General features: G+C 53.8%; 1 protein-coding gene across 2 annotated transcripts in view; it reads left to right on the top strand.

The window, feature by feature from the left end:
- The first annotated feature begins 436 nt into the window (after positions 1–436).
- STAB1 (stabilin 1) overlaps positions 437–27262 on the top strand; it is a 44087-nt gene continuing 17261 nt past the window's right edge. For both annotated transcript variants that reach the window (XM_060204537.1, XM_060204536.1), the window contains exons 1-25: positions 437–617; positions 10283–10419; positions 10627–10742; positions 11002–11087; positions 11158–11227; positions 13377–13472; positions 13697–13807; positions 14460–14656; positions 14856–14986; positions 15130–15257; positions 15818–15903; positions 16098–16235; positions 16346–16486; positions 16608–16670; positions 16883–16996; positions 17088–17141; positions 18663–18743; positions 19012–19170; positions 19426–19488; positions 19684–19779; positions 19990–20076; positions 25835–25946; positions 26351–26537; positions 26641–26734; positions 26859–27017. In XM_060204537.1, coding sequence (XP_060060520.1) covers positions 537–617; positions 10283–10419; positions 10627–10742; positions 11002–11087; positions 11158–11227; positions 13377–13472; positions 13697–13807; positions 14460–14656; positions 14856–14986; positions 15130–15257; positions 15818–15903; positions 16098–16235; positions 16346–16486; positions 16608–16670; positions 16883–16996; positions 17088–17141; positions 18663–18743; positions 19012–19170; positions 19426–19488; positions 19684–19779; positions 19990–20076; positions 25835–25946; positions 26351–26537; positions 26641–26734; positions 26859–27017 — 2787 coding nt within the window. In that variant the 5' untranslated portion in view covers positions 437–536. The remainder of the gene's footprint in view (positions 618–10282; positions 10420–10626; positions 10743–11001; positions 11088–11157; positions 11228–13376; positions 13473–13696; positions 13808–14459; positions 14657–14855; positions 14987–15129; positions 15258–15817; positions 15904–16097; positions 16236–16345; positions 16487–16607; positions 16671–16882; positions 16997–17087; positions 17142–18662; positions 18744–19011; positions 19171–19425; positions 19489–19683; positions 19780–19989; positions 20077–25834; positions 25947–26350; positions 26538–26640; positions 26735–26858; positions 27018–27262) is intronic.

Below are 27262 nucleotides of genomic sequence, written 5' to 3'. Positions count from 1 at the left end.
GGGAGACCACTGTGGAGGCTTCTTGGAGAGAGAGGGGCAGAGCTGAAAGGCAGGTAGAGGAGGCACTGCCAGGCATCCTCATCGCTCAGACCTGAGTGGGGCTGCCCAAGCCTCAGCCACCCCAGCTCCCCAGAACCTCCGGTTGAAACATGCCGGGCTTGGTGCAGGGTGGGGAGCTGTTGGCCTTCACGTGTGAGTTTGCTGCACAGCCTCCGATGGACACCAGGCTGGTGGTGGGCTTGGAGCCTGCAGGCCCACAGGAAGGCCCCAGGCCAGGAGGACCCCGGGAGGGCCCAGGTCATCCATTTGGGAGTCAGTGGCCAGCACCTTCCCTTCCGCCTGCAGGCTGCTGATACGCAGGAGGAAATCCTGGCGGGTTCCTGTGGGGGTGAGCTGGCGGGGCCTCCGGGCTGCTTTTAAAAACCACTGCCCGCCCATCCCGCCTGCCTGCCCCGTGTCTGCCTCCCAGGGCTCAGTCTCCACGCCGCTGGCTGCCCCGAGGCTGCCCCAGACGGCGTGCCCGCCTGCCGCCCACCATGGCAGGCTCTCGGCACCACCTCCTGCTTTGCCTCCTGGCCTTCTACTTGGCGGGCGCTGGTTTCCTCAGGAGCCAGAAGGTGAGTGAGCGAGCTACAGGGGGTCGGAGTACACAGACCCCACGGGCCAGCGGAGGAGGAGGAGGCGGCGGAAGCAGGAGGGGCAGACCCAACACAGTGTGTACAGGTGTGGAGGCACTTGGGACCGCGGAACTTGCCCTCCCCCCGAGCAGGACCAGACGGCCGGCCAGCTGTTGTGTGGGCTCCCTGGCCGAGGTCTGTCTGCTGCCTGGGGTGATGGTGGTGTGTCAGCCTGCCCACTCCCCTGTGCCCAGCTGGGCTGTGTGGGCAGTGCTCCCAAGCCTCCCCAGCCTGCAAACTGAGGGATTGGGAGTTAAGCCCATCCCCATGGCCTCCCTGGGGGTCAGGGATGTGGCTTGCTCCAGCTCCCAGAATGCTGGCACACCGAGGCTCACATGGAGTGTGTGTGTGAGGCCCGGATATGTGTACGCACGAGTGCCTGTGTCCTGAGCCAGAAAGAGGATGAGGGCTTCTTACCTCGACTCCCTCGGGGCAGACAGTGGCCAACACTGTCACCTTCAAGTCCGGGAGCTGCGTCCTCACAGCCGCCCCTGGGCCATGGATCTGTTATGGCCTGAGGGAGCCGAGGCCCAGGCGTGATGAAGGCTGCCCATCTCTGAAACCACCACCTGCAATCTCTACCCAGGCACACGGGCACACGGGGGCCTGTTGTACAGCCGTTGGGTCTGCATGTGCCGGCCCCTCCGGGCTGCCTGTCTGCAGATTCACTCTGTCCCCACAGTAGTAACATTATCCTTATAGAGACAGTCAGTCACCTGGGGAGGCCGGGCAGTGGAGCACTCAGTTAAGCCACATAGCTGTCAACAAGAGACCAGCTCTAAACAAAAGTCCCCACCTGCAGGGCAGATGCTTCACAAGTGTTGAAGCAGGTCTGCAGGTATCTGTCTCTCTCTCTTTCCCTCCCCCTCCTCTCTCCTATCCAATAAAATAGAAGAAGAAGAAAAAAGAAAGAAAGAAATGAAATGAAATGGCCTCCAGAAGCAGTGGATGCATAGTGCCGCCACAGAGTCCCAGCAATAACCCTGGAGGCAGAAAGAGACAGAGTGTGTCACCTGGTTGGGGCCTGTCTCCAGGGGCCCAAGTTCTGATCCCTTGAGGTAGCTGCTGTCTCTGCGCCACTGACTGGCTGAGAGGTGTCCACCGGGATTCCCATGCGTGACAGAACCACACCACCACCAGGCTTTCTCTGCCATGTCTGTGGTTCCTCACAAAAGGAGCAGTGGAGAGGACTTCAGCAGCCTCAAGGGGTCAGCACAGGGTTGGGGGCTGACAGCTCTGAGGCCGAGGGGCTAGAAGTGACGGTGAACAACCCAAGTGTTAAGACAGAGTCCTGTGAGGGCATTCTTGCTCCTCCCTGCCTCGGTTTCACCAAGTGAAAACTCCCACTGGCCTTGTCTCTCCCTCCTCGTCCTCCTCCTCCTCCTGGTGTGTTGGGGTGTTCAGTGAAGGCTCTCAGATCAGACTGAATTTCTCTTCCTTGTCAGAGACAGAAAGCCCTGGTCACCTCTGAGTGTGACCTCTGGAGCTGAGACTCAGCCAGTGAAGAAATCAAAGGTTCTTGTGGACAGGGGTGCAGAACTGCTGGCCTTCCCACTCACTCTTACCCACTCAGCCCTCCCTGCGCCCACATGAGCCCCCTCTGTAATACATGGCACCAGGCTCCCGGGGGAAGGAATGGCCTCTGGTCACCGGGGAGGCTGGGCAGTGGAACACCTAGTTAAGCACATGTAATTCTTTTTTTTTTTTGCCGCCAGGGTTATTGCTGGGGCTCAGTGCCTGCACCACAAATCCTGCTCCTGGAGGCCATTTTTCCCCCTTTTTGTTGCCCTTGTTTTATCGTTGTTGTGGTTATTATTATTACTATTGTCATTGATATAATTGTTGTTGAACTGGACAGAGAAATGGAGAGAGGAGGGGAGACAGAGAAGGGGAGAGAAAGACAGACACCTGCAGACCTGCTTCACCACCTGTGAAGCGACCCATCCCTGCAAGTGGGGAGCCGGGGGCTCGAACCAGAATCCTCGTGCCATGTGCGCTTAACCCGCTGAGCTACCGCCCTGACCCCCAAGCACACATAGTTCTAAACAAATAACCTGTGAGAGGATCCGGGTTCGAGCCCCCAGCTCCCTACCTGCAGGGTGGACACTTCACAAATGGTGAAGCAGGTCTGCAGGTGTCCGTCTTTCTCTCCCTCTCTACCTCCCCCTCCTCTCAGCTGGGGACAGTAAGGCAGCAGAAGACGGAGGCTCTCTCCAACGCCCCTCCGTTCAGCGGCCTCTCAGTGAGCATCTCCTCTGTGCCAGCCACATGTGACTGAGCCTGCCCTCAGGCCGGGCTGCGCAGGGAGGGGAGCGTTGACCTCTATCCCCTCTCTGCTCTGATCCAGAGCAGGAGGAAGCAGTTTGGGAATCTCTTCCCCTCAGAGGGAGCTTGGGTTCTGGGTCCTCAGCCCAAGAATGATCCCATTAATCCGCCCAGCTTGGGAGAGTCTCTTCCACTTTCTCACAGCAGGCTTAGCACCACATATCTCCGCAGCTTCCCCTAGCAACTCCCTGTGGGAAGCAGACATTGCAAAATCTTGCTGGATTGGGGTGGGGTGGGGTGGGGATGCCACCCATGGGACTCCCCAGGGAGAAGGGAATCTGATTCAGCACTCTGGGAATGCAGCCTCACTTGACCCTGCTTAGTAGGACAACCCCGAGAAGGAGCTCATGGTCCTGAACAGCTCTGTCAGGGACCCAGAGCGGGTGTGTTGCAGTGAGGCCCGTGAGGAGAAGTGTGATCCAGCCAGGGCCCATCCCTCCCCATCCCACCCTCACTTATTTTATTTTATTTTATTTTATTTTATTATATTTTATTGCCCTTGTTTTATTGTTGTAGTTATTATTGTTGTTATTGATGTCTTCGTTGTTGGATAGGGCAGAGAAATGGAGAGAGGAGGGGGAGACAGAAGGGGAGAGAAAGATAGACACCTGCAGACCTGTTTCACCGCTTGTGAAGCGACCCCCCTGAAGGTGGGGAGCCAGGGGCTCAAACCGGGATCCTTACGCCGGTCCTTGTGCTTTGTGCCACCTGCGCTTAACCACTGTGCTACCACTGGACTCCCTTTTATTTTTCTTTAAAGAATTTTTTAAAAATATTTTCATTTATTTTATTTTAATGAGAAAGCGTAGATACAGAGGGAAAGATACTGAGAGAAAGAGGCCAGAACACTGCTCAGTTCTGGCTTATGGTGGTGCTGGGGATTGAACCTGAAATCTCAGAGACTCAGGCTTTTAATGCATTTGCATAACCATTATGCTATCTCCCCAGCCCCCCACCCTCACTTATTAGAGCAGCATCCTGTGAGGAGGGCCACCCACCGCAGGCCCCAGCGCGCTAAGTAGCCCCTCACTTAAGCAGGCTCTGCTCTCCCTGGGAGCGAGGGCCGCGTCCTCATCCCCAGTCCTGGAGCTGTTCCCAGGACCAGTGTGAGTGTACTGACCTCGGAGCCCAGCTGCCCAGGTGGCCCTTAAGGGGAACCTGCCGTCTGCACAGCCTTTGCCCTGAGCCAGCAGTTGCCCAACTTCCTAATGGTTCCCTAGCTCAGCAAAGACGAGCCTCGGGATGGGCAGGGAGACCAAACAGTCCCCAGCTTGACGCTGAGGCCACTCAAAGCAACTTCCCTGTTCACAGACCGCAGAGGCAGGAAAAGGCCAAATCACAGGGGCCACCACACACTTCCCCACCAGTGTCGGTCCCGTTCCTCCTTTCCTCTGGCTGTGAGGCCACAACATCTGCCACTGGTTCTAGGAAAGACAGACTCTGGGCTCACTCTGTTTGGACCACACTGCAGCCAGCGCTTTTAGGAAAAGAACATTCTTCTCGGGTTGGGCGGTAGCGCAGCAAGTTAAGCACACATGGTGCAAAGCGCAAGGACCAGCATAAAGATCCCGGTTTGAGCCCTTAGTTCCACACCTGTGTGTGTGTGTGTGGGGGGGGGGGGGTTGGCTTCATAAGCTGTGAAGCAGGTCTGCAGGTATCTGTCTTTCTTTCCCCCTCTCTGTCTTCCCCTCATCTCTGCATTTCTCTCTGTCCTATCCAACAACAATGACAACAATAATAGTAACAACAATAAGAACAACAACATTAAACAACAAGGGCAACAAAAGGGAAACATAACTTCCAGGAGCAGTGAGTTTGTAGTGCAGGCACTGAGCCCCAGCGATAACCCTGGGAGCAAAAAATAAACATTTTTCCATTTTTCTCGGGGGCTAGGCTCACCCGGGTAAGCACACATAGCACTAAGTTCAAGGACTTGCACAAGGATCTGGGTTCAAACTCCCAGCTCCCCACCTACAAGCAGTGAAGTGGGTTCACAGGTGTCTATCTTTCTCTCTTCTCTTTCCCTCTCCCCTCTCAATTTCTCTCTGTCCTATCCAAAAAAATGGCCACCAGGAGCAGTGGATTCGTAGTGCTGGCACCAAACCCCAGCAATAAGCCATGAGGCAAAAAAAAAAAAAAAAAAAAAAACCAAAGGGAGTCGGGCTGTAGCGCAGCGGGTTAAGCGCAGGTGGCGCAAAGCACAAGGACCGGCATAAGGATCCTGGTTCGAACCCCGGCTCCCCACCTGCAGGGGAGTCGCTTCACAGGCGGGGAAGCAGGTCTGCAGGTGTCTGTCTTTCTCTCCCCCCTCTCTGTCTTCCCCTCCTCTCTCCATTTCTCTCTGTCCTATCCAACAATGACAACAACAATAATAACTACAACAATAAAACAACAAGGGCAACAAAAGGGAATAAATAAATAAAATAAATATTAAAAAAAACATTTTTTATTCCCCCAAGCCATGTTTCAAAGCCCCCCAAACCTCTCCTCCCACCAAAACACCCCTTTCCTTTGGTGCTTCCTCCCGCTTAACAGCCAAGAGCAGAGCTGCCCTCACTGGAACCGCTGCTGTGGGCTAGTGGGACTTAGCTCTGGGAGAAGCACTCGACACCGGTGAGCAGGAGCTGTGGCCGGGGGCAGACAGGCCTGGGGGCTGGGCCCTCCATGCCACTGCCCACTCTCCACTGCCTGCCTCCACTCTCTCCCCCTTGCATCAGCCAGAGGACCACTGAAGTGGTCTACAAACCCACTGCTCCTAGTGGCCATTTTTTCCATTTTATTGGATAGGACAGAGAGAAATTGAGAGGGGTGGGTGACAGAGGGGGAAAGAGAAAGATAGACACCTGCAGACCTACTTCACTGCTTGTGAAATGTCCTCCCTGTAGGCGGGGAGCCGGCGGTTTGAACCTGGATCCTTGCACGAGTACTTGCATTTAGCGCTGTGTGTGTTGGCTTCCAGTCTCTCTTCTGCTGTCCTCTGTCCCCCGCCCCACCTCTGGGGCACACCTGGTCACTTCACCCTTTCTCCACTCCTGGCATTTTCCCCTGGGAAGCTGCAGACGTCCTGAGCCTGGGTCCTTGCTCCCTCAATGGTCCATCTGACTTCTGGGTCCTGGCAGGGGATTGGGGCCAGGTCTGGACTCGGGTCAAGTAAACGTCACCTCTAGACCTAAGCGTATCCAGATCCCTGACGCATGTCTGCTCAAGCAGGCCCAGCCTCTTGGGTAAGGGATGGACTCCAGGGTAGTGGGGAGGCCCCTGAGATCTCTCAGTGAATGTGACAACATGGAGCTATGTCCAGAACAGTGACTACTGGAGCCCCATCCCCAAGGAACAGAGCTGAGAGCTTCACATCCCACCTGTGCCCAGGAACTGAGGGTCAAGGCAGACACAGCATTCTTCCAGAGAGTGTCAGCCACAGTGTCAGTTGTTCATCGAGGACATATTTGCCTCTTTCAGACTGGCAATGTGCAGGGGATCTGGGAGAGAATAACGTAAAAGTTACAGGAAGTTTATTGGAACAAACCAGTAAAGAAATCGTCACCAAGAGCAGAGACAGACGGATAAAGAAACCAACTGCTTCAAAAGTGAGACAGAGGGAGTCCGGCAATAGTGCAGCGGGTTAAGCACACGTGGCGCAAGGCACAAGGACTGGTTTAAGGACCCTGGTTCGAGCCCCCAGCTCCCCACTTGCAGGGGAGTCGCTTCACAGGCGGTGAAGCAGGTCTGCAGGTGTCTGTCTTTCTCTCCCCTCTCTGTCTTCCTCTCCTCTCTCCATTTCCCTCTGTCCTGTCCAACAACAACAACAACAACATCAATGACAACAATAAGGGCAATAAAAGGGGATAAATATTTTTTTTTTAAGTGAGGTGGTCCAGGAGGTGGCACAGTGGCTAAGGCACTAGACTCTCAAGCATGAGGTCCTGAGTTCAGTCCCTGGCAGCACATGTACCAGAGTGATGTCTGGTTCTTTCTCTCTCTCCCCTATCTTTCTCATAAATAAATAAAATCTTTTAAAAAAAAAAACGTGAGATGGAGGGAGACATGTTGGCCAAGTGGAAGCCAACTGCCCTCCGTTAGGCAAGAATTCACAGGTTAGACACCTTGTGATTGGAATTGGGTTCAGCAGGGTAAACAGAGGAAGAAGGGTGTCCCCAGTGACCCTGCCATTTAGGATAACTTTCTGTCTCGTTCAGTTACCAGGTGTGGAGCCTTGTCTATTAATATTCTTTTATTGACTTATTTTTTATTTTTCCCCTCCAGTGTTATTGCTGGGGCTCAGTGCCCACACCATGAACCCACTGCTCCTGGAGGCCTTTTTTTCCCTTTCCTTCCCTTTTTCTTGCCCTTGTTGTTTTATTGTTGTTGTGGTTATCATTATGCTTGTCATTGTCATGGATGTCATTGTTGTTGGAAAGGACAGAGAGAAATGGAGAGAAAAGGGGAAAACAGAGAGGTGGAGAGAAAGACAAACATCTGCAGAACTGCTTCGCCGCCCGTGAGGCGACTCCCCTTCAAGTGAGGAGCTTGGGGGCTCAAACCGGGATCCTCACTCTGGTCCTTGCGCTTCACTCTGTATGCGCTTAACCCGCTGCACTACCGCCCAACTCCTGTCTATTAGCATCCTTATGCAGAATGGCCAGTGTTCGCACTTGCAAAGACAGTGCCAGGTCACCTGCAAGCCACCTGAGCTGTGAAGGGACTAGGAAGGGCCCTGAGGTGCCACATGCTAATTAGAAAAAAAAAAAATTCCTTCTACCTCAGTTAAGAAAACACTAGCTATGTTTAAAAAGCATTAAGAGCCCTGCCCTCCACACATTCTACACCCAGTAGCCAGCCACCTGCCAGGATCAGCGGGAGGCATGCAGCCTGCACCTCCCAGTCACGAGCCAGCCGGCGGGCGTTTCTCTCCTCTGAGCCATCTCCCAGGTTGTTTGTTTTTGCAGTACTGGGGGCCTGAAAATGCCCATGTTTCATCTAGAGAGAGAGACAGAGAGACAGAGACAGAGAGAGAGAGAGAGGAGACCACAACACTGGAATTTGCTCTGGTCCTGTAGCACCTCCCATGTGATGCTGAGGCTTGAACCTAGGTCAAGCACATGACAAGGCAGGCACCCTGCCCACTGTGCTATCTCTTTGGTCTCTGTTTTATTTTTGATGAAAGGCAAAAGTGAGTAATAAATTAAGTCCAGGTTCTAGTCGCTGATTCACACACAGTTACTATGGGAGCATCCAGCAAGGGCCACCTGCCCTGGCTTCTGTTTCTCATCTGAGATGGGCTGAGGTAACACAAAATGGCCGGATTCTCTTTGCTTCGAAAGGTGTCGATGGGGGTGGGGGTGGGGGAGGCTGGTTGAGCACACATGTTACCCTGCACAAGGACCCAGGTTCCAGCCTCCAGTCCCCACCTGCAGAGGTGAAGCTTCACAAGTGATGAAGCAGGGCTGTAGGTGTCTCTTTCTCTCTCCCCTTTTTTTAAAAAGAATATTTTATTTATTTATTCCCTTTGTTGCCTTTGTTGTTGTAGTTATTATTATTGTTGTTGTTGATGTCATTGTTGTTGGATAGGACAGAGAGAAATGGAGAGAGAAGGGGAAGACAGAGAGGGGGAGAGAAAGATAGACACCTGCAGACCTGCTTCACCACTTGTGAAGCGACTCCCCTGCAGGTGGGGAGCCGGGGGCTTGAACTAGGATCCTTGTGCCAATCCTTGTGCTTTGGACCACGTGCCCTTAACCCACTGCGCTACCGCCTGACTTTCTATCTTTCCCTTTCTATCTGCTCTCCTCAGTGTTTCTCTGTTCTATCAAATTCATTTTTAAAATTTCATTTATTTATTGTCCCTTTTGTTGCCCTTGTTCAAATGAAATTTCTAAATAACCCCCCCAGAAGGGTGAAATTGTTGTTCTGACACTGAGCCCCAGAGATAATCCCCATGACAATAAAAAAAAAGTGTAGGGATCCAGGCAGTGACGCACCTGGTTATGCACACACATTACAGTGTGCAAGGACCCAGGTTCAAGTCCCTGTTCCCCACCTGTGGCGGGGGAAAGCTTCATGAGTGGTAAAGCAGGTCTGCAGGTGTCTATCTTTCTCTCTCCCTCTCTATCTCCCCCTCCTTTCTCAATTTCTCTATATTCTATCTAATAAAATGGAGAAAAAAATGGCCACAGGAGCAGTGGCTTCTTAGTGCTAGCACCAAGCCCCAGCGATAACCCTGGAAGAAAAAAAAAAAAAGCAATGCCCATTGCTGGGGCTCAGTGCCTGCACCACAAATCCACTGCTCCTGGAGGCCATTTTACCCCATTTTTGTTGCCCTTGTTGTTTTATTGTTGTTGTTGTTATTGTTGTCATTGACGTCATTGTTGTTGGATAGGACAGAGAGAAATGGAGAGAGGAGGGGAAGACAGAGAGGGAGAGAGAAAGACAGACACCTGCAGACCTGCTTCACCGCCTGTGAAGCGACTCCCCTGCAGGTGGGGAGCCGGGGACTCAAACCAGTATACTTAACACCAGTCTTTGTGCTTTGCACCGTGTGCACTTAACCCACTGCGCTACATTGGGTGAGAAAATAGTTCACTCTGTAGTGTGCATGCTCCAGCATTGGAGGAAGCTCGGGTACTGTGGTGACTCTCCTGCCTGCCTGTCTGTCTGTCTCTATCTGAAGTTAGAAAGAGTGAAGGTTTAAGCACACATGGCGCAAAACACAAGGACCCCTGTAAGGATCCTTTTTGAGTCCCCGGCTCCCCATTATACGGGCAGGGGGTGCTTCACAGGTGATGAAGCAGGTCTGCAGGTGTCTGTCTTTCTCTCTCCCTCTCTGTCTTCCCCTCCTCTCTCCATTTCTCTCTGTCCTATCCCACAACAATGACAGCAAGAACAAATTAATAATAACAAAACTATGACCAAAAACAACAAAGGCAACAAAGGGGGGGGGAGAATAGCCTCCAGTGGATTCGTAGTTCAGGCACCAAGTCCCAGCAATAACCCTAGAGGCAAAAAAAAAAAAAAAAAGAGTGAAAAGAGTGTGAAGGTGTTGTCTAAGGATCGGAGAAAGTTCTGGACTGAGGCTTCTGATTGTGCCCTTGGGTGCTGCACAGAGTGGACATGGGGACTCTGTGTTGGCTTAAAGACAGGGACCCCCCACCCCTCAGGGCATTTGGGGGTTCCTTGCATCCATGGGCTGATGGGGGAAGCCAGAACTGCAGAGGGTAGGTCAGGACAGGGAGGGTGGGGTGGGGCAGGACAGGGCCCTTCACTGCAAAGCCCTCCCGGTCCAGGTGCGGTCCAAGCGCTGTGACATGAAGACCAGATTCATCACTCACACCTCCTGCACCACCTGTGCCAGCATCAAGAAGCAGCTGTGTCCTCTGGGCTGGCTGAGGGAGATCCCAGAGAAGGTGACTCAGAACTGCCAGTACGTACCGCTTCCGCCCTGCCACGCGGGTCCCACAACAGAGGTGGAAGTGGGGCGGGGAAGCTCTTCACTGGGCACCTACAGCATATTGGTCTCCGTGCTCAGCTCTGGGTCAGACCGGGTAGGAGACAGGGGTGGGGAGGGGAGTGCACCCCCGCTGGCGTGGGGACGTCTCCCATCACCCTGCCCGCCTGCCTCTACTCCCAGCTACGAGGTGCAGCTGGGTGACTCTCTGCTGTCCATGCGCGGCTGCCGACTAGAGTGCTGGAAGGACGTGGTGCAGAAGGCCTGCTGCCCGGGTTACTGGGGGTCTCAGTGCTACGGTATGAGGGAGAGGGACCCCAGCCTTGTTCCTGGTGCCCCTGCCTGGGCTCCCCACCCACAACCTCTGCCAGCACCCCCTCCAGCTTTTCTGTTCATGAACACCTGCTGGAATCTAGCACAGCTCAGCCCCTCTCACTGGCCGCCCTGGGGGAGGGACTGAGTCTGGGGCTGCCTGAAGTGACTGGGGTCAGGTGACTCAAGAGTCCTCATGGCAAAGCTGAGTTCTGGTGTGTGTGTGGGGGGGCGTTCCCCCTGCAGAATGTCCTGGGGGCTCTGAGACGCCATGCAATGGCCATGGGACCTGCCTGGATGGCATAGACAGAAATGGGACCTGCGTGTGCCAGGTAAGGATGGGTGGGGCCAGGGTACAGGGGGCACTATGGGGCACCCCTGACGCCTGCTTCCTTTGGCCAGGAAAACTTCAGTGGCACAGCCTGCCGTGAGTGCCAGGACCCCAACAGGTTCGGGCCTGACTGCCAGTCAGGTGAGCAGCTACGGTCCGAGGGCCCCATTCCTAGAGCAGATCACCCGTCCCTCCCAAGCCCTCAGCTTCACTCGTCCCTGCAAAGACACAGCTGGTGCTTCTCCAGACTGAATCCTTGCACACGCTGTTCTTGGAGGCCGGTTCCACAAAGACCTCCGTGAGCCCCTAAACTGGGCAGGTGCCTCCCCTGGACTCCCAACACCCGTGGGGTCCTGCAACCCAACTCTTTTTTTTTAATTTCTATCTATAAAAAGGAAACACTGACAAAAACCATAGATAAGAGGGGTACAACTCCACACAGTTCCCACTACCAGAACTCTGTATCCCATCCCCTCTACTAATAACCGTCCCATTCTCTATCCCTCTGGGAGGATGGGCCCAGGGTCACCATGGGGTGCAGAAGGTGGAAGGTCTGGCTTCTGTAATTGCTTCCCTGCTGAACATGGGTGTTGGCAGGTGGATCCATACTCCCAGCCTGTCTCTCTCTTTCCCTAGTGGTGCGGGGCTCTGGGGAAGTAGGGCTCCAGGACACATTGGTGGGGTCATCTGCCCAGAAGGTCCGGTTGGCATCATGTTAACATCTGGAACCTGGTGGCTGAACAAAGAGTTAACATATAAAGCCAAACAAATTATTGACCAATCATGAACTTAAAGGCTGGACTAGTGCAGATGAAGAATTGGAGGGTCTCCGTTTTGTAGATAGTTAGTAGTCCTATTTTAGTTATATTCCAAAGGACCCATGGCTATACTAGTTGTTTTTTTTTTTTTTTCCCTGAGCCTGACATCTGATATGCAGGTGGACCCAAGTTATTATCTGGGGAGATGATGTCATGGTTGGAAAAGGGACCAGAAAGCTGGATCAGGGAAGAGAGTAGCTCCCAAATATGGGGAAGGTGTATAAATATTGTTGACTGTAAACCCCATCGATTTGATCTGTTCTGGGGAGCCCAGCTCTTTTTTGTGGTTCATGGTTTCAATCCACATGACTGCACAACTCCCAGTGAACTTTTTTTTTTCCTTTAAATTTCAGATAGAGGGACAGCAAACTAGCTTGCCCGGACTTAGTGTGCCTGCTTTGCCGCACACAACCCAGGTCCTAACCTGGCCCCCACCACGTTGGAGGAAGCTTCAAAGCTATGGTCCCTCTCTCCCTCCCTCCCTCCCTCTCCCTACCAGAAACAAAACAAAACAAAAAAAATTCAGGGGGTCGGGCAGTAGCACAGCAGGTTAAGCGCACGTGGCGCAAAGAGCAAGGACCAGCCGGCGTAAGGTTCGCGGTTCGAGCCCCCGGCTCCCTACCTGCAGGGGAGTCACTTCACAGGCGGTGAAGCAGGTCTGCAAGTGTCTGTCTTTCTCTCCCCCTCTCTGTCTTCCCCTCCTCTCTCCATTTCTCTCTGTCCTATCCAACAACGAACGACATCAACAATAACAATAATAACCGCATCAAGGCTACAACAACAAGGGCAACAAAAGGGGGGAAAATGGCCTCCAGGAGCAGTGGATTCATGGTGCAGGCACTGAGCCCCAGCAATAACCCTGGAGGCAAAAAAAAAAAAAATTCAGCTCAGAGCAGTGAAACCCTGGTGACAACAAAAAGTTTCACTGATAATCTCTAAAAGATTAGAGAGATAGGGGCAGGGTGGTGGTGCACCTGGTCAAACACACACAGTGCCAAGCACAAGGACCTGCACAAGGATCCAGGTTCAAGCCCCCGGCTCCACACCTGCAAAGGGGACAAGTCACAAGAAGTGAAGCAGGTCTACAGGTGTCTCTCTTTCTCTTTCCCCCTCTACTCTCTCAATTTCTCTCAGTCCTATCCAATAAAAACGGAAAAAATGGATGCCAGGAGCAGAGGATTCATAGTGCTGGCACTAAGCCTCAGTGATAACCCTGGAGGCAAGAGAGAAAAAGAGAGAGAGAGAGAGAGAGAGCAGGAGAGAGACAGAGGAGATAGACACCACGGTATCCTTCAGGGAGCTTCTCTTGGCGCTGGGGGCTTGGGGTCAGTGCTTGGTTGTGCTACTTGTGCGTTCCACAAACATACTGTGTGAGCCAGCACTGAGGTCCAGAAAAGCAGGCTGCAAGGACTCACACCCAGGTGTCCCTGGGTTCCAGCGAGCTCTCCCCCGTCCCTGTGTGTCCCTCCCAGTGTGCAGCTGTGTGCACGGAGTGTGCAGCCACGGGCCACAAGGGGACGGGAGCTGCCAGTGCTTTGCTGGGTATACCGGCCCCCACTGCGACCAGGGTGAGTGTGTTGCTGGGGCCACAACTGGAACTGGTCCTTGGCAGCCTGGGCAGGAGAGACCCTCTGAGTGGGGGCAGGGGGAGCCGTCATTCACCTCCACTCCCAGAGGCCCAGGGAGGGAGGGGCCCTGCTAGGCACTCGCATCAAATCCGGCACACCCTTCACTCCTAACTTCCTCCCTGGACGGGGGTCTGAGCCACCACACACTCTCTCTCTCCCACCAGAGGTGCCTGTCTGCCAGACCCTGCACTGTCCCCAGAACTCACAGTGCTCTGCCGAGGATCCCAAATGCAACTGCTTGCCTGGCTACATCCTCCAGGGCAGTGAATGCCAAGGTAAACCTGGGACCAGGGCTGGGGCCCCAGCTCTGAGTGAGCACACGCATTCCGGCTGTTCACAAGGAGGAGGAAGGTCTGTCTGTCCCCAAGACCTACCTCAGGGGGTTGGGCGGTAGTGTAACAGGTTAAGCGCAGGTGGCGCAAAGCTCAAGGACCAGCATAAGGATCCTGGTTTGAACCCCCCGGCTCCCCACCTGCAGGGGAGTCGCTTCACAGGCGGTGAAGCAGGTCTGCAGGTGTCTGTCTTTCTCTCCCCGTCTCTGTCTTCCCTTCCTCTCTCGATTTCTCTCTGTCCTATCCAACAATGACAACAATAACAACAACAATAATAACAACATAGAGCAACAAAGCGGGGGATGATCTCCAGGAGCAGTGGATTCATAGCCCAGCAATAACCTTGGAGGCAAAAGAAAGAAGAAGAAGGAGGAGGAGGAGGAGGAGGAGGAGGAGGAGGAGGAGGGGAAGGAGAGGAAGAGGAAGAGGAAGAGGAAGAGGAAGAGGAAGAAGAAGAAGAAGAAGTAGAAAAGGCCTACCTCTAACTGCATCTTCCATCTATGGGCCAGGCGGGTGGGAACTGTGGGAGATGAGGCTGCCAGATGTCTCTGGCTCACCGATCCCCAGAGTCCCAGCTCCTCTGTCTGCCCTGCAGCTCGGAACCCCTGCCAGCCATCGCCCTGCTCCCCACTGGCCCGGTGCTCAGTGAGTCCCTGGGGACGGGCACAGTGTCACTGCCCCACCAACTACCACGGCGACGGGAGGGTGTGCCTGCCTCAGGACCCCTGCACCATCAACAATGGGGGCTGCCCCACCAACTCCACCGTGTGTATTTACCAGAAGCCAGGCCGGGTGAGCACCACCCCCGCCCTGGGCCACCACATTGGGACCCCGGTGAATCATGGGCCTTCTGGGGAGGGGGGTCTCTATGGTCTCATCTGTAATGTGGGAAGAGCCTCCTCTCAGGAGGTGGCTGCGGGGACTGTGGCTCTGGTGGGGGCAGGGTTCTCACGGGCAATCGCTTTGCCCTCTGCCCCTGCCCGGGGCCCAGTCCACCTGCTCGTGTAAGCCGGGCCTGGTCGACATCCACCGCAACACCTCTACGGGCTGCTTCGCCTTCTGCTACCCCCACTCCTGTGACCGGTCGGCCACCTGCCAGGTGACCCCTGATGGGAAGAGCAGGTGGGCACAGGGGCCACGGGGTGGGTACAAGGAGCAGAGCACAGGGCGGGCCAGGCAGGGACGGACTTGCCTGTTGGTACTTGGATCTCTGGGCCCCTGGAGATGGCTGGGTGGGAGACTGCTCTCACTCATCTCACCTGCAGCTGCGTGTGCAAGGAGGGAGAGGTAGGCGACGGGAGAGCCTGCTACGGACACCTGCTCCACGAGGTGCAGAAGGCCGGGCAGATCGGTGTGGTCTTTCTTCGCCTGAGACTTGCCCTCTCCATGCTGGGTGCGTGACCCCACCGTCAGCTGTCACCTACCCCAGCACACAGCTGCTGTCGGGGAAGGAGGGAGGAAGGCGGGGCAGATCCAGGGAACTCTCATCTCTCTTCAGCCATGGGCAGTGGTGACAGGGGGCACAATAAGACAGAAGCCAACCTCTCAGGGGAGTCGGGTGGTAGCACAGCGGGGGTTAAGCACAAGGACCGGTGTAAGGATCCCGGTTTGAGCCCCCTGCTCCCCACCTGCAGGGGAGTCGCTTCACAGGCGGTGAAGCAGGTCTGCAGGTGTCTGTTTTTCTCTCCCCCCTCTCTGTCTTCCCCTCCTCTCTCCATTTCTCTCTGTCCTATCCAACAACAATGATATCAGTAACAACAATAATAACTACAACAATAAAACAACAAGACAACAAAAGTGAATAAATCAATAAATACTAAAAAAGAAGAAGTCAACCTCCCAGATCCTGACAGGTCGTCTATGCTAGATCCAGGCTCAGTGCCCCCGCAACCCAAGGCTGATGTCTGAGGGTCCTCTGAGGCCCACTCTGAGCCACCCTCTCCCGCCCCCCAGACCAGGGCTGCCGGGAGATCCTGACCACATCTGGTCCATTCACTGTGCTAGTGCCGTCCGTGTCTGAGTCCTACAGAACCATGAATGTGAGTCCTCCCTCCCTCCCTTCCCTCCCCACCCCACCCCCAGGCTCTACACAGACCTCGGCTGGAGAGAATCCCCAGTCCACGCTCGGGGGGCCCAGAGGCCTGGGAGGCAGCATCTCCCGGTGGCTGGGGCAGAGGGGATGGTGGGGGTGGCGGCACCTAGTCTCAAGGCACTGGCTCTCCTGTGCCCGCAGGCCTCCCTGGCCCAGCAGCTCTGCCGCCAGCACATCATCGCAGGGCAGCACTTGCTGGAGGAGTCGGGGGCCCAGTCCACCCGCAACTGGTGGACTCTGGCCGGGCAGCAGATCACTGTCACCTTCAGCCGCTTTCAGGTAGAAAAAGAAGCCACCTTCATGGCTCACCGCCGGCACGGCACAAGTGTGTGGGTGGGGAATCAGGGGCCGGCTTCTGGAAGCTGAGCGAAGGTCTCCTCGCCCTGCAGAAGTATTCCTACAAGTATCTAGATGAACCCCAGAGGACCTTCTCCATCCAGAAAGCAAACTACCCGGCAGCCAACGGTGTCTTTCATGTGGTCTCCGCCATCCGGTGGCAGCCCCCGCCACAGCTCCCTCAGGATCCCAAGGCAAGATGGCAGAATCCCACCCAGGGACTCTGGATGACCTGTGACCTCCACAGGGGGCAGGGAGGGGAACGGAGAGCTAAGGGCAGGGCTTCTGGGGCCTCACTGTTGCCCTTTCTTACAGAAAACCATCGGTCAGATCCTGGCCTCCACCGAGACCTTCAGCCGGTTTGAAACCATCTTGGAGGTGAGTTTGGAGGTGAAGAGCTTAGCTGATCTGATTTCGGGGACCAGTGCCCCCCACTTCCAAGAAGCTAACATATCTGTGGCCTGAGGTTCTGAAGCAATACAGACCACTCATTCAGGGTGGAAGTCTCCCCCCCCCACGCCTCCGCCCCCGCCCCAAAGCAGGCAGGTCTCAGAGAGAGATGGTCCTTAGCTACCCTCAAACCACCACAGAACTGTGGGCTGCCCTCCATCTTGGACGGCCCCGGGCCCTTCACCGTCTTTGTCCCGAGCAACGAGGCCGTGGACAGCTTGCGGGACGGACGTCTAATCTACCTCTTCACGGTGGTGAGCTGGGTGGGGAGGATGGAGGTGGGGGCCAGGCCCTCAAGCCCTCCCCCTGGGGACTGCCCCAGCCAAGCCCCCTCTGTCTGGCCAGGGTCTCTCCAAACTGCAGGAGCTGGTGAGGTACCACATCTACAACCATGGCCAGGTGAGCAGTTCTCCAGGAAGGCTGTGGGTCTGCACGCAGTGCGGGGTGCTAGGACTGGGATTGTCCGCAGTTTCTGGTCTTCCTAGGGTCCTTCCTCCTCTTGACTCTCATAGCAGAGAGAAAGGTGTGCAAAGATAGGGGCTGGGGAGACAGCGTAACAGTCATACAAAAGACTCTCATGGGAGTCGGGCGGTAGCCCAGCGGCTTAAGCACAGGTGGCACAAAGCACAAGGACCGGCATAAGGATCCCAGTTCGAGCCCCCGGCTCCCCACCTGCAGGGGAGTCGCTTCACAGGCGGTGAAGCAGGTCTGCAGGTGTCTATCTTTCTCTCCCCCTCTCTGTCTTCCCCTCCTCTCCCCATTTCTCTCTGTCCTATCCAACAACAACATCAATAACAACATCAATAATAATTATAACAATAAAACAAGGGCAACAAAAGGGAATAAATAGATATTTTTAAAAAACTTTTTAAAAAGAAGAAGACTCTCATACCTTATGCTTCTAGGTCCCAGGCTCAATTTCCAGCACCACCCTAAATCAGAGCTGAGCACAAAGCCCTATCTTTCCATTTCTCTCTGTCCTATCTAACAATGACAACATCAGTAACAACAATAATAATAACTACAACAATAATAACTACAACAACAATAAAAAAACAAGAGCAGCAAAAGGGAAAATAAATAAATATAAAAAAATTTTAAGTAATTTAAAAATGAATAAATATTTGGGTGGGGGTAGATAGCATAATGGTTAAGCAAAGAGACTCTCATGCCTGAGGCTCCTAAGCCCCAGGTTCAGTCTCCCTACACCACCATAAGCCAGAGTTGAGCAGTGCTCTGGTTAAAAATAGTAAATAACAATAAATATTTAAAAGAGAGAGAGTGGTCTGGGAGGTGGCACAGTGGATAGAACGTCGGACTCTCAAGCATATAAGTCCTGAGTTCAGTCCCTGGCAGCACATGCACTGGAGTGATGTATGCTGCTTTCTCTTTCTCCTCCTAGCTTTCTCATTCATAAATAAAATCTCGGGGGTCGGGCGGTGGCGCAGCGGGTTAAGCTCATTGGCGCAAAGCACAAGGACCGGCGTAAGGATCCCGGTTCGAGCCCCCGGCTCCCCACCTGCAGGGGAGTCGCTTCCCAGGCGGTGAAGCAGGTCTGCAGGTGTCTGTCTTTCTCTCCCCCTCTCTGTCTTCCCCTCCTCTCTCCATTTCTCTCTGGCCTATCCAACAACGAACGACATCAGCAATGGCAATAATAATAACCACAGTGAGGCTACAACAACAAGGGCAACAAAAGGGGAAAAAAATGGCCTCCAGGAGCGATGGATTCATGGTGCAGGCACCGAGCCCAGCAATAACCCTGGAGGCAAAAAAAGAAAAAGAAAAAGAAATAAAATCTCTTGAGAGGAAGAGAGAATGAGAGCAAACAGAGCCAGTAGATGTGAGTCCCCTGGGCAGCACTGGGCATGACCAAAGGGAGTGGCCAGAGCCCAGCCTGAGCACCACCCTTCTGCCCCCCAGCTGACAATTGACAGGCTCCTCTACAAGGGTCGAGTCCTCACCATGGCAAACCAGGTCCTGGCTGTGAACATCTCTGAGGAGGTGAGGCCTACAGACACCAGGACTGACAGGAGAGATAGAGCAATGGGCAAGGCCAGACCGGCTGTTCAGCCTCTATCATACCCACCTTAGGGTTCTCAGCGCACAGGCTGTGTGGGTGTGGGTGTGGGTGTGGGTGTATGGGGGAGGGTAGTGAGATTCCTTTCAGAGGTTTCTGCCGAGAGCAGGCCTTGCCCGGAGGGGAGCAGCAGAGGCTGGGACAGCGTGTGTCTGCAGGCGCAGGGTGAAAGCCACCTGAGCTGTGTCTTAGGGACGCATCCTGCTGGGGCCGGATGGCATCCCACTGCGGAGCGTGGATGTGCCGGCTGCCAACGGCGTGATCCACCTGCTAGAAGGGGTGCTGCTGCCGCCCACCATCCTGCCCATCCTGCCCAAGCGCTGCAGTGAGGAGCAGCACCAGATCGTGGCGGTGAGCGTCTCCCCGGGGGGGGGGGGGGGGGGGGGCGAGGCAGACCCTCCACAGGGGCTCCCGGTGGCACCACAGTCTGTCTCTTTGCAGCCTCTCAGGCCCGGCCCCCCTCAGCTTGCGACTTCCCGGGAGGGCAGGGCACCCTCTCACATAGCAGCAGCTCTCAGCTCAAGGCCACTGGCAGAGGGCCGGCTGACTAGAGCTGCCAAGACTAGCCCCTGTCCCCACCCCTGTCCCCACCTCTCCACCCTCCAGGGCTCCTGTGTGGACTGCCAGGCTCTGAACACCAGCACCTGCCCTGCCAACAGCATCACACTGGTGAGCCTCCCAGCCACTGGCTGACTCCAGACCCCCAACCAGGGGATGGGGAGCATGGGGGGGGGGGGGGTGCAGTGATAGTGCTAAGCCTGGGGGCAAAGGGGTCTGTGACTAGGACTTCCTGGTGAAGGGGGCCAGTCCAGGGCCCACACCTACTATTCTGCCCGCCCTGCCGTCCCCCCACCTCCCCTCTAGGACATCTTCCCGGAGTCCTGTGTTTACATTCATGACCCTGATGGGCTCAACGTCCTGAAAAAGGGCTGTGCCCGTTTCTGCAACCAGACCGTCCTGGTGAGCCTGACCGTGGGGCCTGGGTCCCCGCCTCTCCTCTGGGGCTTAAGTTGCCCGCCTCCTTGGGGTGGGGGTGGGGGTAGCTGCGGCCACCCCAGGCTAGAGAGAAGTGAATGGGAGCGGAAGCCGACAGTCAGGGGTGGCGTTCCCCCCCCCCCCCCCCCCCCCCCCCCCCGCCCAGTGGCTCCTCTGACCTACTCTGCCTCACAGAAACCTGGCTGCTGCAAGGGCTTCTTTGGACCTGACTGCACACAGTGCCCCGGGGGCTTCTCCAACCCCTGCTACGGCAAAGGCAACGTGAGTTCGCTCCTGCCTGTGTTGTCAGTCCACCGCTGGCTGTGTGTCTGAGCCCAGTCGTCTCTTGCTGGCCTTGGGCTCCTCTCCTCTAGGCTGTGAAACTTAGACCAAAGTAGCTCTACTGTTTTCATTGGAAGCCATCAGTTAGGGGGTCAGGCAGGCAAGGGCACAGCCAACTGAGTGCATGTTACCAGGCATAAGGGCCCTCGCTGAAGCCTCCCCTGCAGCCTTCGCCTCTCACAGAACAAAGTTGCAGGTGTCTCTCTCCCTCTCTCCCTCCCCCCCCCTCAGTTTTCCTCTGTCCTATCAAATAAAAGAAAGAAAAGAAAGTCGGGCGGTAGCACAGCGGGTTAAGCGCAGGTGGCGCAAAGTGCAAGGGCCTCCGTAAGGATCTGGGTTCCAGCCCCCGGCTCCCCACCTGCAGGGGGTCGCTTCACAGGCGGTGAAGCAGGTCTGCAGGTGTCTATCTTTCTCTCCTCCCCTCTCTGTCTTCCCCTCCCCTCTCCATTTCTCTCTGTCCTATCCAGCAAGGACGACATCAGTAACAACAACAATAACTACAACGGCAACAAAAGGGAATAAATAAATATTTTTTAAAAAATTAAAAATAAAAGAAAGAAAAGAGAAGAAAAGGATAGAGAAAGAAAAGAAGGGAGGGAGAGGGGAAGGGAGGGAGGGAAAGGCCCAGGTGGTGGCGCACCTGGTCGAGCACACGCGTCACAGTGCGCAAGGACCCACGTTCAAGGCCCTGGTCCCCACCTACTACAGGGGGAACGTTTTGCAAGTGGTGAAGCAGGGCTGCAGGTGTCTCTCTGTTTCTCTTTCTTTCTATCTCTTCACTCCCTCTCGATTTCTGATGGTCTCTATTCAATAAATAAATAAAGATAATAAAAATAATTTAGAAGAAGGAAGGGAGGGAGGAAGGAAAAATGGCCTCCAGGAGCCAGGGGTCCGTCCTGCAGGCGCCGAGCCCCAGAAATTGCCCTAGCAGGGAAATCAATTAGAGGAGTAGGGAAATAGTCTACCCAGTAAAACATGTGACTTAGTTCAAGTCCTGGCTCCATGGAGGAGCCCCATAGCACAATGAACAGTGAACATAGCCCCATAGAACAATGTGGTGTCTCCCTCTCCCTCTCTTCCCTTCCCTTCCCTTCCCTTCCCTTCCCTTCCCTTCCCTTTCCCTCCCCTTCCCTTCCCTTCCCTTCCCTTTCCCTCCCCTTCCCTTCCCTTCCCTTCCCTTTCCCTCCCCTTCCCTTTCCCTCCCCTTCCCTTCCCTTCCCTTCCCTTTCCTTCCCTTTCCCTCCCTTCCCTTCCCTTCCCTTTCCCTCCCTTCCCTTCCCTTCCCTTCCCTTTCCCTCCCCTTCCCTTCCCTTCCCTTCCCCTCCCTTCCCTTCCCTTCCCTTTCCCTCCCTTCCATTCCCTTCCCTTCCCTTCATTTCCCTTCCCTTTCCCTCCCTTCCCTTCCCTTCCCTTTCCCTCCCTTCCCTTCCCTTCCCTTCCCTTCCCTTCCCTTTCCCTCCCCTTTCCTTCCCTTCCCTTCCCCTCCCTTCCCTTCCCTTCCCTTCCCTTTCCCTCCCTTCCATTCCCTTCCCTTCCCTTCATTTCCCTTCCCTTTCCCTCCCTTCCCTTCCCTTCCCTTTCCCTTCCCTTCCCTTCCCTTCCCTTCCCTTCCCTTTCCCTCCCTTCCATTCCCTTCCCTTCCCTTTCCCTTCCCTTCCCTTCCCTTCCCTTCCCTTTCCCTCCCTTCCATTCCCTTCCCTTCCCTTCATTTCCCTTCCCTTTCCCTCCCTTCCCTTCCCTTCCCTTCCCTTTCCCTTCCCTTCCCTTCCCTTCCCTTTCCCTCCCTTCCCTTCCCTTCCCTTCCCTTCATTTCCCTTCCCTTTCCCTCCCTTCCCTTCCCTTTCCCTTCCCTTCCCTTCCCTTCCCTTCCCTTTCCCTCCCTTCCATTCCCTTCCCTTCCCTTCATTTCCCTTCCCTTTCCCTCCCTTCCCTTCCCTTCCCTTCCCTTTCCCTTCCCTTCCCTTCCCTTCCCTTCCCTTCCATTCCCTTCCCTTCCCTTCCCTTCCCTTTCCCTTCCCTTCCCTTCCCTTCCCTTCCCTTCCCTTCCCTTCATTTCCCTTCCCTTCCCTTCCCTTCCCTTCCCTTCCCTTCCCTTCCCTCCCTTCTCTTCCCTTCTCTTCTCTTCTCTTCTTCTTTATTTCTCCCTCTCTCTCTCTCTTTCTCTCAATACCTGAAATGAAAAGAGTGTAAGAATAGACCTGAGAGTGGTGGGCTTATGCACATGCAAGGCCCCAGAGTCACAAAAAATAAGTAAAAAATAATTAACGGGAGTCAGGCCATAGCGCGGAGAGCTAAGCGCACACAGCGCAAGGACCGGCTTAAGGATCCCGGTTCCAGCCCCCGGCTCCCCACCTGCAGGGGAGTCACTTCACAAGTGGTGAAGCGGGTCTGCAGGTGTCTGTCTTTCTCTCCCCCTCTCCTTCTTCCCCTCCTCTCTCCATTTCTCTCTGTCCTATCCAACAACGGTGACATCAGTAACAACAACAATAACTACAACAATAAAAAACAACAAAGCAATAAAAGGGACTAAATAAATAAATATTAATAAAAAAAAACTTTATAAAAAATACTTCACTAGACACACAGAGATAAGGAGAGAGAACCAGAGCATCACTCTAGCTCACACTTGATGCCAAGTATCAAAGTCAGGACCTTGTGCTGATAAGTCCAGCACAGCATCCACTGTACCACCCCCTGGGCTACAGTCGTAAAGATTTTTTTTTTAAATATATTATTTTAAGGCCCCAATCAGTGGCTCACCTGGTAGAGCATAGATGTTGCTGTGTTCAAGGACCTGGGTTCAAGCCCCAGGGGGCAGCTTCACAAGTGGTGAAACAGTGCTGTAGGTATCTCTCTCTTTTTCTCTTCCTCTCTGTCTCCCCCTTCTCTCTTGCTTTACCTCTGTCTCTATAGAAGAAAGAAAGAATATACTTTTTAAAAAGAGAATTCATTTCTAAAAAATGAATATAATAGATATAATAAGTATAATGAATATAATATATATAATAAAATAAAGGCTTTCACTTGGCCCAGGAGATGGTGCACTGAATAAAACTTTAGACTCTCCAGTTCGAGCCCCCGTCTCTCCGCCTGCAGGGGAGTCGCTTCACAGGAGGTGAAGCAGGTCTGCAGGTGTCTGTCTTTCTCTCCCCATCTCAGTCTTCCTCTCCTCTCTCCATTTCTCTCTGTCCTATCTAACAATAATGACAACAATAATAACTACAACAATGAAAAATAACAAGGGCAACAAAAAGGAAAATAAACATTAGGAAAAAAAACAACTTTAGTCTCTCAAGCATGAGGAGCTGAGTTCCATCTCTGTGCCACGTGTACCAGAATGATGCTCCGGTTCTTGCTCATTTCCCTTTTCTTTGTCTCTATCACTAATAAATCTTTAAGGATCAGCAAAGTAACTTGCTTGGAGAGTGTGCTGCTCTGTGTGACCCGGGTTCAAGACTGGCACCCCCACTGCATTGAACTAAGCCTTGAGGTTGTGACATTTCTCTCTTCTCTTCTCTTCTCTTCTCTTCTCTTCTCTTCTCTTCTCTTCTCTTCTCTTCTCTCTCCTTCTCTCCCTCTTTCTGTCTCAATAAAAAAAAGAGAATTAATGTTTAAAAAATATTGATTAACTCACTTATAAGACACACATACACACACCCCCACAGCAGTGCTTGGCTGTATGAGCACCAAGGGTCAGACTGGGGCCTCTTGTCCACAAAGCGCACTGTTTCTCCTAAGACACCTCCTTGGCTGAATATATAGATTTATTTTTTAATTTCTTATTATCTTTATTTATTTGATAGAGACAGCCCAAAATTGAGATGGGATATATATATAAAGAGAGACACCTGCAGACCTGCTTTACCACTCACAAAGCTTGAACTTTGACTGAGGGCTTGAACCTGGGTCCTTACGCACTGTAACATGTGTGCTCAACCAGGTGCACCACCACCCAGCCCTGACAGATTTCTTTAGTGATCCAGTGATCCAGGGTCAGCAAGTAAAAACGGTGCTCCTCAACCCATGGAGTTATAACTCACTTTGTCTTTGTTGTTCTCATGTCAGTTACCAGGGCCTCATGCAGGGACTCTACACAGAATCACCTTCTCACCCCCTACTAGACAGATAGAGATATAGATAGATAGATAGATACATACATACATACATACATACATAGATGATAGATAGATGATAAATAGATAGATGATAGATAGATAGATAGATAGATAGATAGATAGATAGATAGATAGATAGATTACCAGAGCACTGCTCACCTCTAGCTTGTGTTGGTGCTGGGGACTGAACCTAGAACCTTTGATGCCTCAGGCATAAAACTCTCTTTGCATAACCATTTTGCCCCTTAGATGGATTTTCGTATCTACTTTCACAAAGCTTTTTTGCCAGTAATTTTCCTTTTTGTTTGAGTTTTGTATGTGTGTGTATGTGTGTGGCGGGGGTGGGGGTCCTGAGTTCTTTTTGATTTTTAAATTTTCCAGCTGAGCCTGGAGATAGCAAAATAGCTAAGCAAATTCCTTTCATGCCTGAGGTTCTGAGATCCCAAGTTCAATCCTCAGAACTACCATAAGCCAGAACTGAACAGGGCTTTGGTAAAAATTAATTAATTAATTTAGGGAAAGAGCATGGTGGTTGTGCCTTTCATTCCTGAGGTTTCAAGGTCCCAGGTTCAATCCCCACAGGAAACAAGCTACTGTTGAATCGTGCTCTGGTAAGAATAAATAGACAGGGAGTCGGGCGGTAGCACAGCGGGTTAAGTGCACGTGGTGCAAAGCGCAAGGACCAGCGTAAGGATCCCGGTTCGAGCCCCCAGCTCCCCACCTGCAGGGGAGTCACTTCACAAGTGGTGAAGCAGGTCTGCAGGCGTCTGTCTTTCTCTTCTCCTGTCTGTCTTTCCCTCATCTTTCGATTTCTCTCTGTCCTATCCAACAACGACGACATCAGTAACAACAACAATAATAACTACAACAATAAAACAACAAGGGCAACAAAAGGGAATAAGTAAATAAATATTTTTTAAAAAAAGAATAAATAGATAAACTTCAGGTCACACAGAGAGGGAGAGAGGGCAGACACAGCATTACTCCACCATTCTCAGAGCTTCCCCTGGTGCTATGGTGTTCCCATGTGGTGTTGGCACTCAAGCCCAGAGCCTTATATATGATAAAGCGTGTGCTCTACCACAAGAGTGCTCCATCTAATTATTATTTTGTTAATTTATAAGGTTATCCTTTTATATTTTATTTTTATTTTATTGTTTGAGAAACAGAGAGGCCAAAAGCACTCTTCCACCATCCACAGAGTTCCCCTCACTCTTGTCTTTGTTGCACTTGTGTAGTGCAAGAGATTGAACCGCAGGCCCCACACATGTGAGACACGTGCTCCACTACCCCGCCACCACCCTGGTCCCCCTTGGTGTGATGCTTTTGCCGCTGCGTGTTGTCAGCACCTGGCTGTGAAAGATTAGTATGTGTTTCTGGGCAAAGCGGGAGTCACCTAGGAGGCCCTCAGGGCTGGGTGAGCACATCCGGGGTTCCAGAGATCTCTTCCCAGGCGAAGCCTTCTGTCAGAGCAGACAGAGCTAGTGTGCGTGCATGCGTGCATGTGTGTGCTTGTGCGTGTGTGTGCGTGTGCGTGTGTAGTTCTCTCCCTGTGACTGACCTGGCCGCTTTCCCATCCCCAGTGCAGTGATGGGATCCAGGGCAATGGGGCCTGCCTCTGCTTCCCAGACTACAAGGGCATCGCTTGCCACATCTGCTCCAATCCAAACAAGCATGGGGACCAGTGCCAGGAAGGTAGGTGGCCCTGGCCCAGGCTGCCTCCCAGGGAGCCGGAGGGTCTGCTTGGAAAGAAAGCCAGTGACTCCCAGGAAGACAATTGGGGCTTCAGGGGAAGGGGTGAGGGCTGGAGGGAGGGAAGGAAAATGTGGGGGCAGAATACATTTCCCCTCCACCCACACCAGCACGAGAACCTTGGCTCAATCCAGAAAGTGCAGGATTTGGGTCAAACTCACAGAAGGACTTACTGCCAGGGGTGGGACAGCTAGAATGGAGCAACTGAGGGTCTCTCTCACATCCCCCACCCCGGCCTGAGGTTCCTACACCGGCTGCCCCATTCCCAGCGTTCCCCTTGCTACGCCCCAGCTCCCTGTCAGCCCTGCTCCTGCCTCAGTTTCCCTGCTTCCACCTCCTCTTTTCAGACTGTGGCTGCCTCCACGGTCTCTGTGACAACCGGCCGGGCAGTGGGGGCGTGTGCCAGCAAGGCACGTGTGCCCCAGGCTTCAGCGGCCGCTTCTGCAACGAGACCACAGGGAACTGTGGGTCCATGGAACCGGCTCAGCAGTGCCACGCAAATGCCCGATGCATCAGCCAGGGGGGCATCTCCAGGTGGGGGCCGTACGTCCTCTGCCCCTACCATGCCTCACTCTCATCTAATGTTCTGCTTGTAGCTTCCACCAGAGGCTCACTGGAGTACTCTTGTCACCTCCAGATGCCTCTGTCTCGAGGGCTTCGAGGGCGACGGCTTCTCCTGCACTCCCAGAAACCCCTGCTCCCAGCCGGACCGTGGTGGCTGCTCAGAAAATGTCAGTCTGTTGCTCCTCCCATGATGCCCTGACCCAGGGCAGGAGGGGGCACCACCCACCCCACCCCTCGACATCATCTACTGCAGAGGGGCAGCTTCCACTCACGTCTGCGTAACTTCCTCAGGCTGAGTGCATCCCTGGGACCCTGGGGACCCACCACTGCACCTGCAACAAAGGCTGGAGTGGGGACGGCCGAGTCTGTGTGGCCATCGATGAGTGTGAGCTGGACACAGGAGGGGGCTGCCACGCCGATGCCCTGTGCAGCTACGTGGGCCCTGGCCAGGTGAGGCACGTCAGGCAAGGGACAATGGGGAGGGGCGTGGTGCTGCGAACAGACCCTCCCTTTTCCCCTCTGACTGCAGGAGCAGCCACTCCAAGAACCCAGGCTCAGGGTGCATGTGTGTGTGTGTGTAGCCTCAGAACTCAGTCGTGAAATGTTTGAGTCACACAAGCCAGGATTAGTTCACCCACTCCCTCCTGACCTTCCATGAGTTCTCATTGATTATTTTTATTTATTTATTTATTATT

The sequence above is a fragment of the Erinaceus europaeus genome, chromosome 12, assembly GCF_950295315.1.
Source record: "Erinaceus europaeus chromosome 12, mEriEur2.1, whole genome shotgun sequence".
NCBI classification, from domain to species: Eukaryota; Metazoa; Chordata; class Mammalia; order Eulipotyphla; family Erinaceidae; genus Erinaceus; species Erinaceus europaeus.
The sequence above is the reverse complement of the archived record's forward strand: the minus strand, read 5'-3'. Positions and strand labels throughout refer to the sequence as shown.